Source organism: Hipposideros armiger, unplaced genomic scaffold (assembly GCF_001890085.2).
Source record: "Hipposideros armiger isolate ML-2016 unplaced genomic scaffold, ASM189008v1 scaffold_437, whole genome shotgun sequence".
Taxonomy (NCBI): Eukaryota; Metazoa; Chordata; class Mammalia; order Chiroptera; family Hipposideridae; genus Hipposideros; species Hipposideros armiger.
This window is the reverse complement of record NW_017731787.1, coordinates 58454-75047: the sequence shown is the minus strand read 5'-3', so window position 1 is coordinate 75047 and position 16594 is coordinate 58454. Positions and strand designations below refer to the sequence as shown.

Below are 16594 nucleotides of genomic sequence, written 5' to 3'. Positions count from 1 at the left end.
GAGAGAGAGAGGAGAGAGAGAGAGGAGAGAGAGAGAGAGAGAGAGAGAGAGAGAGAGAGAGAGAGAGAGAGAATTTAGAGCCCTAGAAAATTTTCCAGGGTCACTCAAGTAACCCTGGAATCATGGACTTCCTGCTAATTCAGCGCAGGCCATGGTCCTGAAACTCTCACTCTGGTGCAAGGATCTTACTTAAATGGCAGCAACTTTCCCATTCTTTCTAAGGAATTAGGAATCTTGGGAGGGGCTTGGGAGAAGAGGAAAATGGGCTTCTGTATGAAGCGTGAGTCTGGGTGTCAAAATCCACCTATGTCATAAAGACGGTCATGCAAAATTGAGTACTGGTGGGGTCTACCATCAAAGAGGCAATTAGAGGCTAACCTTGGGGCCTATTCCATCTCCAAGGAGCTCTCCACACTCACATTCTGAATTAGATTGATCTCTTTCATTAACAACAATAGGCTCCAAATACCTTTGTGTACTTATTATTACCTGGCTTTAATGGATAATGAAATTGTGGCATAATATTGCTAACACCTGAAGGGTGTCTAATGGAGAACACGGACTGAAACTAAAGTGCTTTTTTTTTTCCTCTCTTTCTGTGGAATTTAAAGGCACCAGCTCCTTTAGTCCATTAGAAATGATGTGCTCTAGGGGGACAATGGCAGAGAGCAGTGTCTTACTGAGCCAGTGACATACCTTCCCCCAGAATAAGCAGGGGTTGCTGCCTCTGGCGTGACACACAGAGAGGTAGCCCTCCGAGGCTGACCTCAGCAGGAGAGCCCCCACTCTGGTTAACTCCATGGCCCCACGCCATGTAACTAAAAGTAGCATTATTAATAGACTACAGTGTAACTCAACAAACATTCTTTGAACTTTTATCTGTGCCAGCCTCAGTGGTAAGCACTGAGGACACAAATATGAATGAAACAAGGCTCTTGGTATCTATCACCCACCTCAAAATCTTCCCTGGGAGACTTAACAATAACCACAAATTGAGCATTTACTTACTCTAAGTTGGGCCCCATTTTGAGAGTTTGTACATGTAATCCTCACATCTCTGTAAAATGGGTGTTTTAAGCATCTACATTTTTACAATGGCTGGATTGGGGTACAGAGAAGTTAAGTGACTTACCCAAGGTTACAGGGTGACTGGTGGAGCCTGGACTTGAACCCAGGCAATATGACTACAGAAACTATGTAACTAATTCTATATGATGATGACACGCAACTAAGCACAACGCAGTATATTTCAGCCCATTCTTTGGCACCTGTCCACTGTGTGTTACTGGGCAAGTCATTGTATTAGGTTCCTAGGACTGCCATAAGAAAGTACCATAAACCAGGTGACTTAAAACAATAGAAATTTATTCTCTCACAGTTCTGGAGGCTAAAAGTCTAAAATCAAGGTGTCAGTTGGGTTGGTTCCTTCTGGGCACTGTGAGGGAGAATCTGTTCCCTGTCTCTCTCCTAGCTTTTCGTGGTTGCCTGCAATCTTTGGCATTTCTTGGCTAGTACAGTATCACTCCAATCTCTGCCTCCATCTTCACATGGGCTTCTCCTTTGTGTGTCTCTTTTCTTCTTAAAAAGACACTAGTCATATTGGATTAAGGACACACCTTCTCCAGTAAGACCTTATCTTAACTAATTGATGCCATGCCCAAATAAGGTGGCATTCCAAACTTCCAAGAAGGACGGATTCTTGTAGGACATTATTCAACCCGGAGCAGTCTGCCACCTTCTGGCTTCCAAAATTTCATGTAAAATACATTCTATCCCACTTGTAAAATACATTCACCCTATCCCAACATCCCCTAATATCTTAACCCATTCCAGCTCCAACTCTAAGATCAAAATATCATCTAAATATAAACTCGAAAGATCCAAATCTCATCATCTAAATCAGGCATAGACTCTGGATACGGTCCATTCTGGAGTAAACTTCCTCTCCATCTGTAGACTTGTGAAACATCTAACCACCAGAGTCTGGTTCCTTATTCCCTAAGACACGGCAGGGGAGAGGGGTAAGGATGGGACCTGTCCTCTTAACAGTCCTACCTGCAATATTTAGAATAGTGCCTGACACTTCGTTCATGCTCAATTAATATTTCTTGAACAAGGGACTAAAGGGCTTTGAGGATCAAATGAGATCAAGAAAACTAAGCTTTTCTGAAAATCGCGTGATAAAATTAGCCTAGTCCTTAGGTAACAGTGCCCCTAAATCAACCTAGAGGGAAGGGCAGATCCTCTGTTCTTGAAGAAAACCAAAACTCTAGGTGCTATTTGGCCTGTCTGAGGAATGGGAAATTCTTGTTAAAGGTAAGAGAATGGATGAGGTAGTTTTTGAGGGCCTATCTTTTTAAAAGTCCAACACAGACAGGAGAGATTTCTTCTTTACGTTATAGCAGAAACTAATTGTCTATCCTTGTACATACATGTTTCCCCTCTACTTTCAGCTACTGTTGATATTCAGTGAGGAATATCCTCCCAACAGGACCTGCTACATAATTTGTAGGGCCTAGTGCAAAGTCAAAATGCAGGGCCCCCAGTTCAAAATGATTAAGAATTTCAAAATGACATCAGCAGAGTAGTAAACAAATGCAGGACCCTTCTAAGTGTGGGGTTCTGTGCAACTGCACAGACTGAATGCCCGTGAGGCCAGCCTGCCTCCCAACCTCTTAGCTCTTGCCACATCTCTCTCCTGGCAACTGCATGATCTTGGAAATCAGGGGCCCTGAGAAGCCACACTGGCCATTTTTGGTTCCGGCCCAGATTCACTCTCTGCATCAGCCTCTGGGTGGAGAGAAGTCATCTCTGCACATGGCATCTACATAGGAACTTTATTTAGAGAGTACAACAGCTAATCTCAATGTTATACTTGGCAAGGCAAAAGTAAGCTGCTCTTTTAAGAAGGAAAACTCAAGGCATAGAGAGGTTTAATACCTCACTTGAGGTCACTCAAACTAGCACTTGTAGGCACTTAGAACCTAGGGGCTCTGGAACCCTGTTCCCTTGACTACATCTGGACTCTTTCCACTTAACCAATGTGCCTACCTGTACTTTTCTTTAGGGTGGTGTTCTTTTTCTTTTCATCCCCTTCATGTAATATCCACCATGAAGTCTCTAGGGTGTCTTCTGCTTCTACCCACCAGAGACAGCAGGCTTGGTCATCACCCCCACCATCATCCCATGTGGCCAGATCACCAATAGCCTAGGCTGGGTCCACAATACAGGATCCCCATAGACTCTAACCACTTGGCTCCCTTCTTACTGCCCACCCCCGCCCTGCCATCACAGCCAGCTCAGTCACAGCATGAAGAAAGGAGCTAGAGAGGTGCAGGTTGATGACAATTCATTTTGTTGTTGTTTCTCTTGTTGATTGCACTTTGGTAGAAATGTGTTTTAACCAAATTATTGCAAAGCAGTGAGTGTCGCTATGGTTTAGATATTTGCAGCCAATTATGTTTAATGTGAAAGACAACAGCCAGGCTACAATCCACCAAACAGCTCTGGCCTGTCAAGCTCCACTGAGTTGGGATATGCACTAAGACCCAGTGGCTGTCCCCCACCCCCCACTCTCATCATCAAAGTGATGTCTGGTCTCTCCCAGCCAAACTCTGACCCAGCTCCCTTCTGTCCCACTGCTGGCCTCTATCTTGGCTCACATCTATGGGATTTTCTTACAGAGCAGGAGACAGAGATAAGGGAGAAGAACCCTGCATTCAACTCAGAGGTTTGGTCAGATCAAGAGTTGTAGTTATGCTGTATGAAAAAGAACACTGGGCTTGGAATCAGGAGGTGCAGGACACGTGGCAGCTCTGCCACTTACTCACCTTACTTAAGGGGCTGAGCTTTCATTGTTACAATCTATAATGTGGGATATTCTATTACCTGCAAGAAGCTCGCAGTGAGGATCAAATAAATCACACCACATGCATACAAGCATCTAGCACACTCTCTGACGTGCAGAAAATGTTCAGTTGTTTTGTGAATCAGGAAATGGGAGATTTTGGACACTACGTTTGTTCCAAATCCAATAGCAAAGGTCCCAGACCATTCATTTTCTCAGTAAACATTCATTGAATACCCACTATGAAATATTTTTGACTCTGTGAGGGATTATAAAAAAGTTGCTGCTTTCATCCTTAAAGGGCCCACCTCCTGGTGGAGGAAGCAGCCCTGTCATTCCCTGGTTTCCAGGAAGGATGAGCATTGTTTGTGTTTATTAAAAACACTTCCTGGCACCATTCCAGAGCAGCTAGGTATAAAAAAAAACATAGCAACAACAATCATAATAATTTTATGAGACTCAAAAGCTCAGCTACAAAACCCACTCAGCGGCTCTGTATGCCCAGCCACACTGCAGGCCACGCCGGAGGTCTTCACTTGGCCCTGACACAGGTCCGCTTTCTCCTTCTTCTTCCGCTTTGTGCTCCTGGAGATTGACCTGGGGCCTGCAGAGATGGGATCTCTGGTGACATTTGGTCAATATGGCGCTGGGAAAGCAGTGACAGAAGATTGGAATGAATGGGATGCTTAGCTCTCCATTTTCTTTCTGTGGAGTTGCCGCCAGGCTGGCTGTGTCCCTAAGAGGAAGCCACAATTCCTGTCCAGCAGCCCTCTCCACATAGCTTTCTCCTCAGGTCCCAGTCACATTCCCAGCCCTTGGTGCCTTCAGGCCTAAGGGTAGCAACAGCTCATTCAGTCCCCCCAAATCCCTGGGGCAGCACCCTCCTTTTCATGGTTTCCCTATGCCCTGCCCACTCCTGTAAACAGTCCATTAAGCCCTCCTCAGATTTCCCATTTAATTGTGCTGTTTGTTCCTGCCCAGACTTGGACAGACACACAGGTGCTAAGGAGCTTGCATTCCAAGTAAGAAGACAGAAGACTAAACCAAAAACAATACAATATGTTGAGTAACAAGTGGTTTAAGAAGAAAGATTTTGGTGTAAGACCTGGTTTTCAAACAGTTTCTCACTCACCAGCTATGTGAGTTTATACAAGCAAGTTTACCTCTATGAACCTCAGTTTCCTTGTTTATAAAATGGTGATAATAATATTCAGCTCTTAGAGTTGTGAGGATTGACTAAGACAAAACATGTGAAACACTTAGTCCGGTGCCTGACAAACAGCAAGTGCTAAATAAATGGTAGCTTGTTATTATTATAATTATTAATATTAATATTGATATCAGTTCTATGTAAAAGCTTAAAGAATTTTGTTCTACTTTCTAAACCACAAAATAGATTTCTATTTCTAAACTACATAGACTTTCCACATTATGCAAAAATGTTGGGACTTCAGGGCGAGTTTTTAGATATGAGTTTGGCCAAATGGCCATCAGCTTAGACCCTCTTTTCAGCAGATTCCTTGTCCCTGGCCAGGTGGTGATTCGCAGGCGCCCACTGGCCTATGTGGTGAGCCTGCTGATCCCCAGCATCTTCCTCATGCTGGTGGACCTAGGGAGCTTCTACCTACCCGCCACGTGCCGTGCCAGGATTGTGTTCAAGACCAGCGTGCTGGTGGGCTACACCGTCTTCAGGGTCAACATGTCTGACAAGATGCCACGGAGCGCAACGAGCACCCCTCTGATTGGTAAGCAGCCTTGGGGTTGCCGAACACCCGTTTTATGTGACTCCTGTGAAAGATATACTGCTGCGTTTCAGATTGGGGGAGGGGAGAGGCTCCTGAGACTCCAGCTAATTCTACCTCCTCTGCTTCCTTCCCTCAGGGGTCTTCTTCACAGTCTGCATGGCCTTCTTGGTTCTCAGCTTATCTAAGACCATCTTGTTGGTCAAATTCCTTCACGATGAGCGGTGCAGTGGGCAGAAGTGGCCCCTCTTGTGCCTTCAAGGGAACACTGATGCTGATGGGCCTAGAATGTATCCCAGGGCCCCGCTTGCTGGGGCGACAGGTTTGTGACAAGCCCTGAGGTCCCTACCCTGTCTTGCTTTGTCACCGTCAGCACCAGTTCCTATTGGCGGAGCACCAAGCCGTGTGTCGGGCTGTGTGAAAAATTTGAAACACCTGCCTCTTAGCCTCTGCACTGCATTTTACATGACTTCTCTGGGGACTGAAGGAAAGACTGCTGGCTTTCCAGAAAGCCTCATTTTAGCTTAGAGGTCAGGTCCTCAATCCCCTTAGCTTGTTTTATGTTCTAGGTTCAACCAATTACCTGAAGTGACTGAGCCATTGACCCCAGAATACTTGAATAGAGCTCTGGTGAGCACACACACATGCTCAATGTGTATGTCTTTGGGTTCTAGTTGCTTAATATGAAGAGGTTTAGGAATTATCCCAGCCACTAAAGCTCCAAATGTGTCAACACAGGCTGGCCCCTAGCTCAGAAGATCTCCTGGATGGATGTAGCCTAGACACGGTACTTACACAACACAGTTCTGTCATGTCCTCCAGGGCTTCCTTCAGCACAGTCTTGCCTCCCCTCAGCAGGTAGGAAGAGAGTACTCACCCCCAACTCAGCCCACTTCCAAGTTTTGCCCACAACCTTCCTTAAAGGATGAAGCCATCAGCCTCAGTGGGAAGTCCAGGGGAAACATTGTTAGCCCCTGGTTTACCTAGGGTGTTTTCTTCTCTCACGCAGAATCCCCTGTCTGTCAAGAGCACCAGGATCAGTCAGGGACCCTGAAGGAAGTCTTGTCCCAGCTTCAATCCATCAGCAGCTACTTCCGAACCCAAGACCAAGTGACCCAACAGGAGGTTGGATGGCTGGTCCTCCTGGAGCGCTTTGACCAACTGCTCTTTCAAGGCTACCTTGTTGTGTTGGGACTCTACACCATCACCCTGTGCTCCCTCTGGGTGCTGTGGAGCGGCTTGTGAACACTGACATTGGCTGGTCTCATGTGCTCTCATAGCACTTGAGGAAGGCTGAAATTGGAAGGGAGGAGTGGTGGGTTAAAAAGCTCTCCAACCCCTGTTGCCTCTTTTCATTCAGTCCAAGTATGCACACATAGTGAGCTATTGAATGACCCAGGAGTAAAGTAGTAACGATGAAAATGCATGAACAGTATGAGGTATGCAGTGCCTTCTTATCCCAGTCTACTCCCCAAAAGTGATCACTATTAGCAACCTCTTTCAGAAAATGTCTAGGCACATAGAAGCATATATGTATGTTTCAGCAGTTTTGGGTTTTTTTTTAAGTGTAAGGTCCCTCGCCCATCTCCCAGCCCTGTCTCAGCCACTTATTCAGTCAGTTGACTTATTCAGTCAAAACCATTACTGAGAGTCAGTTAAGTTCTAGGCATTGTGTTAAGCACACCAGAAAATACAAAACAAATTAGTCATAGATCACTCTTCACTTGACTTGATTTCTGAGGTCAACCTTGTATCAACCAGAACACAAAATTTCCACCGTATCTGAAGCTCTTGTTCTACTATCCCAATTGAGTCCATCTCCCTTTGTGCTGCCTCAGCAGTGCATTATCGTTGGAGGGAATCCAGGTGCCGAGGGCTCCAGGCCCAATCTAGCACAACATGTAGTCGACAGATACCATGTATAAGGCACTGAGCCGGGCAGTAGGCTTAACACATGGCCCTTGGGTTAAAGGAATTTATAATCTGCTATCCTTGTATGAGACTACCTAGGTTGTCACAACAAGAAACCACAGACTAGGTAGTTTAAACAAAGATTTATTTTCTCACAACTCTGGAGGCTATAAGTCCACGAGCAAGGTGCTGGCAGGGTTGGTTTCTTCTGAGGCCTCTCTCCTTGGCTTGTAGATGGCTACCTTCCCCATGTATCCTCGTATGGTCTTTCCTCTGCATGTGCCTGTGTCCAAATTTTCTCTTCTTATAAGGACACTAGTCATATTGGGCTAGGCCTCACACAAATGGCCCCATTTAACCTTAACTACCCTTTAAAGGCCCTATCTCCAAATACAGTCATGTTGTGAGATACTGGGGGTTAGGACTTCAACATGAATTTTTTTTTTTAATTGGGGAATTGGGGGATGGGGAACAGACAAGTTGCTGTCCTTTTGTACTTCAGTCTAGTTGTGGAGGACGTTGCTTCACTGGCCCAAGTTGGCACCATCATTGCGCTCTTCCCGGGTGAGGCACATCAGTTGCCGGCTTCTGGATGGCCATTCACTGCGGCTGCTGGCTGCTCACGCTGGCTGCTGGCTACACACAGTAGCCCATGGCAACCCACTGCAGCAGGGGCTGCAGCCTACACCGTCACTGGCGACTCACGGCAGCCCAGCTCCAGGTTGAGCTGTTGTTCAGCATCTTAGCTGTAGAGGACAGTGTCACTGGCCCTCATATGTGGGATCCGAACCAGGGCCCTCTGGCGTCCCAAGCCAGCTCTTAACCAATGCGCCACTCGGCCGGCCCTTAACATGAATTCTGAGGAGACACAATTCAGCTAATAATACTGACCTGATTGTGGAAGCTGGCAAATCCAAAACCTGCAGGGTAGGCCAGCAGGCTGGAGACCCAGAGGAGAGCTGCAGTTTGAGCCTAAAGGCAGTTTGCCGGCAGGATTTCCTCTGCTTCTGGATGGATCAGTCTTCGTATTAAGTAAGGCCTTCAAAGGACTGGATGAGGCCCACCCACTTTCTGGAAGATAATCTGTTTTACTCAAACTCCACTGATTAAATGTTAATCTCATCTTAAACAAAAATACCTTCACAGAAACATCTAGAATGCTTAACCAAATATCTGGGTACTGTGGCCTGGCCAAGTTGACTCGTGAAATTAACCATCACCATCCTGATGGCTCCTTAGCTTCCTATCTATGCCCACAGCTACTCATCCAGAATAGAAGAGCCCTGATCACCTAGCACTTGGGTAACTAATCAATTTCTGACTCATACTCTTCAGTAGTTAAATCTTTGTCTAGCCTATCTTATGGCAGTTCCTGTGTCTTCATAACCTGAATCCTAAGATTAGAATTCAGGCCTCCCACAAAATTTTCCTCCTTTTATACTTGACTTCCTTCATTTCTCTTTGCTTCCTATTACAGTCTTCAATCCAGCCAAGCCAACCTGCTTGCCATCCTACTCAGGAAGGGCTTTATTTCCACCTAAGTGTCTACTTTTTGTTGACATGCTCTTCTTTTGTTTCACCCACCTGTACGTCACTATCTGAGAACCCTGCTCAAAACAGCCTTCTTCCCCTAACCGTTTTCACTCGATCACCTCATGATTCTGTCCCCTCTTCTCTATCTTTAGTCCTACATTACCTTTTATCCTTCTGCCTTTGAGTGTTTTGTAACCGTGCGTGTGTGTATGTGTGTGTGCATCATTTGTCAACTAGACCACACGCTCCTAGAACAGTAATCCTGTTTTCTATTTCTAGTTTATCCCTCATCTCTGCCCAGATCCATACAGAGTTTTGCTTACGGTGATTCTGCAGTAACTATCACAGGGCAACTCATCCCAGCTCACTGATGATGGTGGACGTAGTTCTAGTGTGTTTTCCCAATATGAGGGACAAAATCTCCCTAAGGTCAGACACCCAGTCCCTCAGTGTCCCTCACTCAGGGCAGCGCTCAGGAGTTGGTGGGTAGAAGAATGCAGTGGGCTGAATGACAGTCATCTCTCCTAATGCTGCTGCAGAGGACACAAAAGTCCAAAGCTGTTTGCTAGGAACTTTTTCCAGCACTAAAATTGCCTTTAAAAAAAATCTGCCCCCCTCCATCCCCCCCGAAGAAAAAGAATTTAAATTCAAACAGCCTTTACCTGCATCCTCCCTCTCTCATTACCTCCCAGTTAGTGCTCAACGCCAATTGTCCATGAAATTCCACTGCTGCTGTTAATGAAATGAGGAACATAAGAAGTTTGTGAACAGGAAGTGCCCATGCAAGCCTCCACTGTTTCCCTCCTCACTTCCTACCTTCTACTACTGGCTTCCTCTGCCTCTACCTGCTCAGTTAGCCTCTAAATTGAACCCTAAATCTCTCTACACTTTCTCAGTTATTAGAGGAGAAAAAGGCCTGCAGTGAACTCCCCACTACGGCGCCGCCTTCCCTTCTAACTGTGTCTTGGAGAAAGCAGCTGATTTCGGTCCTGGTTCCATCATTGCCTAGCTGCGGGACCTTGAGCTTGACTTCTCAGAGCTTCAGCTAACCCTGTTTGACATTGGGGCTGCTTATACTCACTCTGCTCATATCACATAATTCTGAGGGTCAGAATGAAGCCATGTACTTAACAGCAGTTTGGAAAGTAAATAATACATCACAAAATAAAAATAAGACCTGCCTGCTATCAACATATGGATTTGCCTTAAGTCATTGGTGTGAGGTCCCTCTTCCAGCTACCTCTATTAGAATCCAGTTAAGGGCTCTGGTTCCCTCCAAAAGTGTCTCTATTCCAGGATGCCAAGGCCAAGGGCTAAAGCCATCATATGTCTCCTTGTAGAGAACTTGAGTACTGGGGGCTGCCAAAGGGACTTTCCGTTCTACTTCCCATGCAACTCACCTGTTCCTAGAGAATATCCCCCCGTTTCTTTATGTCAGCCTGTAAGAAGCCGCCCTTCCGGAGCGAAGCCTGGCCACTAAGCTGGGTGTCAGTGTGGCCCTGATCTCAACATGGCATCCAGGAACTCATTGTAAGCCCCAGGATCAGGTCTGCATCTTAAAGCAATGCTATTATTACCAAATGACACCAGCGACCTCCTTCTGGTATATGTCCCTCTGTAGTGGGAGGATGATAGGGTGCCAGCAGCCCTTATTTACAGAGCAGCTTTAGCTCAGCCCCTCCAAATGTTTTTAAATTTCATGATTCCTGTTTCAAAGGGGAAGGAAACTGAGGAACAGAATAAAAATGGGATTTTCCCAGCTGTGAATGCTCCTACCATCTGCTGTTTCCCAGAATCTAAGGTAGTTTTGGCACTCACCAAGAAATCATAGCTCCAATTCTGGAGACTTCGCTGATGTCTAGATAAAGAGTTAGTTAAGCACAGCCCCAGGCTAGACAGGCAGCCCTCTGTTCCTCATTACATCTCAGAATAAATTCCAAGTGCTGTCGCTGTGATTTCGCACAGCCTCTGCAGCCTTTTGTGTGGCTATTGCTTAGGTGGCCTATGATCTCACTCGGCTCCCACGATATCCCCATCTCTTTCTTGGGTTCCTAGAGGAGAAGAGCTTTTGTAGTTAAGGAAGCTGAACCGCTTGCCTCTTACATGTCCACGACCCAGCCGTCTTCTGTGGTCTGGCTTTAAGCTTGCGTGGGTCAGACCAGGGAGCAAACCAAAGAGCTGCCAGCATGAAACTGCCCCTGACAGAATTAGCCCTCCTCTTAGCACAGCCTCAAGGGTTCCCAGATCCTCTCACTTGTCAAGGAATGAATTATACATCTAAGGCAAGTTTAGTGGAAAGGGGTGGAGTTAAATTTTTACCCTACCCTGTGGCTCTGAGGTGTCTAGAAAACGTCACATCTTGGGTTTTCAGGAAAGAAGTTCCCCCACCAATTCCTGGATGGTGGATGGTCACCCCAGGGCAGAGACCCCTAATCCCATGTTCCCTCCAGAAAGGCTATGCGTCCCTCCCTGCATCCCCATCTGTGCCCTGGGGCCCATCTCAGGCATCTCCCTGTCATGTGTCCTGGCTCACGCTCCATCTCAGCAGTCAGAACGTGTCAGTCCTGAGTTATTTACCTGCCGAGACAGTAAGAGCTTCATAATTAGCTGAGCAACAGCATGGAGGCTCTTATGAGCAGCCACGCCCCCCACCACACTCTGGTGTCCATAATTGAAATGACCCACGCCAGTGATTGGATTGGGGGCCTGAGCAGCCCAGCATGCTGTCCCCAGCCCCCACCCCCGTCCTGTCAGGGGGGTGATGTAGTTAAGTTTGTGCTTCATTTGGCAGAAGCTGTAAAGCAGGAATTGCAGGGAGGGTTTCTGCGGGGGTGAGAAGCGACTGCTGGGCAGTGGGCAGGCTCTGTCTCAGCCAACGGACTCTAGATCTGGAGGTGGGAGGAGCATCTTCCCTTCACCTTGGCCTTACGACCTCTCCGCCAGCCTAGTGCCAGGCTCCAACGACCTGAAGCCCTCGCAGGTCTAGAAGGGTTATCAGCCCTACTCAGTGTCACTGGGGACCAGGCTGCGTGTGGACAGACAACCCTTGGTCAGACCCTGTTCCGAGTCACCCTGCTAATCCTCTCCAGAGAGCTCCAGGCTGAGGGCGAGGAAGTGGAGGTGCCGCTGACAGTGCTTTTTCTCTCCACCTCCCTCCTGCCCAATCTCGGCTTCTCAGCTCTTCCCTATACAAACCTACTTTTCCACCCCAATTTCCCCCTCCTGCTGCCTCCTCCTTGCACTACCTGACCCCTTGAGCACCTAGGCTGGATTTGGTCAAGTTGTGCAATAGCTGAAGTTTGCTTACTCCCTCCTGTTCCCCGCCCGCACCTACCTAGGGACCTATGTCACCACAGTGCCCAAAGGACCCCTCACCGCTGTGTCATCCCAAGTCTACCTTCCCGAACATCATGCATAAAAAACAATCAAAATCCCTCCACCTATGCCAGTTCCTAGACAGTCGTTTAAAACTCAGCTATCCTCAAGTATAAATTGGTGAGCGAGGTGAGGTCATGCCAAATTCTCAGCTGGGATGTGTATCCTCAGAGGGGCTCAGCAGTAGGCCAGATGAATTCAAAGGCCCAGAATGGATATGGCTAGTCTTCTAGAGTATTAGCTTTAGTCAATATGCTGTTGTTAGGAAAGTTATTTACTTTCCTACGAAGACAAATACTGATATATTTTTGTGAAGAAGCAAAAAATTAGAATTAAGATAAAATTTAAGATTTCATGGAAACGGTTGGGGCGGGGGATGGTACTCCTTTGGTTATACTCCTGCTTTAAAATATAGTATATTAATAGAACATTTGAGGTGTAGTAAAGACAACAGATCAAGAGAGAACTGACACTGAAAAGATAGTTTATTTTTCCCAAGAGGAGAGTAGACATCATGGGGTGGGGGGTAGGGGAGGTGCAAGGCGGGGGGGATCCACACAAGAAAACACCAAGGTTTTTGCAGGCAGAGCAAAAGAGAGAGGTAAGGGGGACTGTGGGCAAGAGTCTTCACTGTGGTTTCCTGGAAGGAACAGGTGAGGCAGGGTAAGCAGGCTTAGGATTGTAAGTGTGAGTAATTTCCGTAGGCTCTGAGGCATAGGAGTGTCCCTAGTTGTCTGGTGTCTGGCCTTGGGGTGGTTAGGGCAGGTGGATAGTGATCTGGAGTATAAGAACCTGATAAAAGAGCTGTTTGGGAGAGTGGGCTCTGGATTGGCTGGTTTGCATTTGAGAAGTGAGCTGATGTGTGAGTTGTTTACTCTCTCCAGTGGCTGGCTAGTCCTTTGAGAGGAGCAATCCCTCCAGAGTGAACAAGGCCCTAGATGTCAAAGGGTCAGGATATAGAAAATAAAAGGCATGGTAATACAGCCCATCTACGTATCCCAGCAGGAGGCAGTCACAGTTTTTCCTGGGTACTTCTATGCAAACAGGCAACACAAGCCAACGGACTGACGCTAAAGGTAAGAATGCTGGGTCTAGTGTTAGAAGATGTGAGTTTGAATTCCAGCTCCACCACTCATTAGGTTTGTGACCTTGGGCGAGTTACTGAGTTATCTCAGAACCGCAGTTTTTTCTCATCTGTAACTTCTGGGAAAGCTCTTTCACCGAGGCAGTGTAAGAACTGGATGAGATACAATTTATGAGGTGCCCAGCATAGCGCCCTGCACTAGAGACACTTACATTACAATTATTGTTATTACTCACCACCTTACCACAGGGCTGTTTCAGGAGCCCAGAGAGATCATGTATGTGAAAATGATGTCAACACTAAAGATTTCCTTCTCAAAGTCTGGCCCCTGGACCAGCAGCTTCAGTATCCCCTGGGAACTGGTTAGACATGCAGAATCTGGGGCCCATCTGGACCTACTGAATCAAAATCAGAATTCTAACCAGCTCCCAGAGGGTTCATTTGCACATTACAGCTGGGGAAGCGCGGATCTAAAGAACCATGTAGGTAGGGGAGGACAGCGGGAGCTCTGGGAGGGCGCCGCACGGCTGGCCCAGGAGCGAAGGGTTCAGGGACAGTACAGGGTCACATGAGCCTGCCTCTGCTACCAAGGCAGCTGGGCCCACTGGGCACTTGTCAATCACTGTACTCCACTCAGTAATCTGCCCTCCCCACAATCAGAGCAGTGGAGCACTTAGTGCAGCTGGGCTGCTGAATTATAGGCTGTGGGTAAGTGGGAGAGATGGCTCTGTGTGTGCTGTCCAAGGAGAGAGGGAGCGAAGTGAAAGGAAGGCCCCTTCCACTGTGCTCCTTTCCCTAGCAGCAGACATCCTCTTTTCTGGAGAACCAGGTTGCCAGCACCAACCATCAGGTGTCCCCTTTCCACCCGAAGCTTACTCACTGCACCGGGAAAACCCTGAGCCCTTCTGCCTGCTGTGTCACGGCCTCAGTATCTCTAGGGATGTCAGTCGTGTGACTCTTTTTCCTGTGTGAGGAGCTTCCTCTAACTGACTTGCCTCTGACAGATGTAGCCTCTTAGTTCACCCAAACCCTCTCCTCTCCCCAGAGCTTGACATTGAGAACATCAGACGGAGGTAGACCTGTGACTGGAGGGACCACACTGCAGTCATTGTTCCCATCTCTCCGGCATCCAGTGCCAACCTGACCCAGAGCACAGGCACAGGTGGTTCTGGATGAAGGAACATGCACCCCAGTTTCCCTGAAAGGAAGCCAGCCAAGCTGCAGTGGGGGGAGCATCTTGCCATCATCACATATCAAAGTACTGGGTATTGGGGGTGGGGAGGGGAAGAGCCCCAGGTGACAGGGTCAGCCACGCTGCTGTCACCATCACTTATTACCCTGCCTCCCAGAGGTCCAGTGCTGGCAGGAGGCGCCACTCAAGTAAAGCCGACATTCTGTCTCCCCATCAGGTCCCCAAGGCTGCCCTGTGGTCTGCTATTCCCGCCACCTTGTCTCAGCCCCAGTCCCTGGGAGGGATGAAAGCTCTATCCATCTCCCAGACCTTTCCTTCTGGTGAGATTTCAAACACCCATTAGGTTTTATGGGCTCTGCTTCCAGGGCTACTAGAGATGGCTCTGGCGCTGCAGTCCAGGTCCTCAGGTCTCCCTATAGCCTGCCGATCCTGGTGGCCACTCAGTCCATCTCCCCCTTTCGCCCTGCCCTCTTGCTTTTCACCGTGATCCTCTCCCTGACACTTGAACCTGACACTGAGGGTACCTGGGCAGAGCCCAGGCTTATCACTGTGGCTTTCTAGGTTTGGAATCCCCTGCTCTGCCTGTTTGGGCAGCAGGCGGTGTGTGTGCGCAAGTGTGTCTGGGGCGGTAACACAAAGTTGGAGCAGAACTAGACCAGATCATTCAAAGCTCTCATTTTGTAGATGAGGCTGAGAGAGGAACACAATAAACCCAAGATAATGATAAAGACGATAGTAATGATGCTGATTACCGATAGCTACTACCTATGGGACACTGTGTGTCATGCATCATAGGAGGACTTTCCCATATTGTATCTAATTTAGTCCTTGTGGTAGGGTAAATAATACAAGTACAGAAACAAAGGCCTAGAGAGGTTAAGTAATTTGTCTAACATCACACAGCGAGTAAGTGAAAGAGTAGAATACGAATTCAGGATTATCTGTTGTAACATCTAATAGTTTTAGTATCTAGTGTCTCTAGTGTTTAAAAAGGTGGCGATAATAAGAAGTCCCTCTCTGTCAAGGGGGCTGTGGCAGTTAGAGGAGCCGCAAAGGTAAGGAATTCTTACCTCCAAACGCAGGGCCTGGAGGAGAGCTGGGCGCTTCTGCTTCGCCACGCGGCGGGCTTCCCTTGCGGCTTATCCTGCTGGAGAAGAGGCCCCCGCCCCAGTGCCATCGAGTTAGAAGATGCACACACTGCCCTGGACCAGAGTCCTGGGGACCCCATCTGCTCCTTGCCCAGGCTGAAGAGAAGCAGGCGAGAAGGGCAAGGGGAGGGGTCTGAAACGGGGTTGGGCAGCTGCAGGTCAAGCATCAATGGGCAAGGTCCAGATTGGAGGCAGAGGCTGGAGAAGGCTGGCATTGTGGAGCCCTTACAAGGTGCGCTGATCTGGGAAAGCGATGGGGCTGGTTGGAGGGTAGAGTGGAGGAGGTGAGGATTTAGGAGGGGACCATGTGCCCAGCACTGGGGGGCAATTCTCTGCCAAGGAAGATCAAGAAGATGATGGGGAGACAGTCATCCAGGCCTAAATTAAAATCCTGACTCCACCATTTAATGGCTTTGTGATCCTGGAGAATGTAATCCTCTAAGCCTCTGTTTACTCATCTGTAAAATAGGAATAATGCTGCCCAACACTTAGGATGAAGACTCTATGAGTATATAAGACATATAGTAATTGATCAAAATGCAGTTCCCTTCCCCTTCTGCCAATCACTTCTAACCAGGGGACTCTGGGCAATTTACTGATTTTCCTTTATAATAATAACAATAATAACAACAACAGTGACTACAATTTCCATTTACTGAGCATTTTACTATGTGACAGGCACAACAATAAGAATCTTACTCACATTATATATTAAATCCTCCCCAAAACTCTGTAATAGGGTGCCATGCATTCATCCGTCAA

The 16594-nt window shown here is 47.5% G+C and overlaps 1 protein-coding gene across 1 annotated transcript in view; it reads left to right on the top strand.

The window, feature by feature from the left end:
• HTR3B (5-hydroxytryptamine receptor 3B) overlaps window positions 1–7015 on the top strand; it is a 31185-nt gene extending 24170 nt beyond the window's left edge. Inside the window, exons 6-8 of the mRNA XM_019665238.1 lie at window positions 5382–5592; window positions 5729–5911; window positions 6599–7015. Of these exons, the coding sequence (XP_019520783.1) occupies window positions 5382–5592; window positions 5729–5911; window positions 6599–6834 (630 nt within the window). The 3' untranslated portion in view covers window positions 6835–7015. The remainder of the gene's footprint in view (window positions 1–5381; window positions 5593–5728; window positions 5912–6598) is intronic.
• Window positions 7016–16594: the final 9579 nt, after the last annotated feature.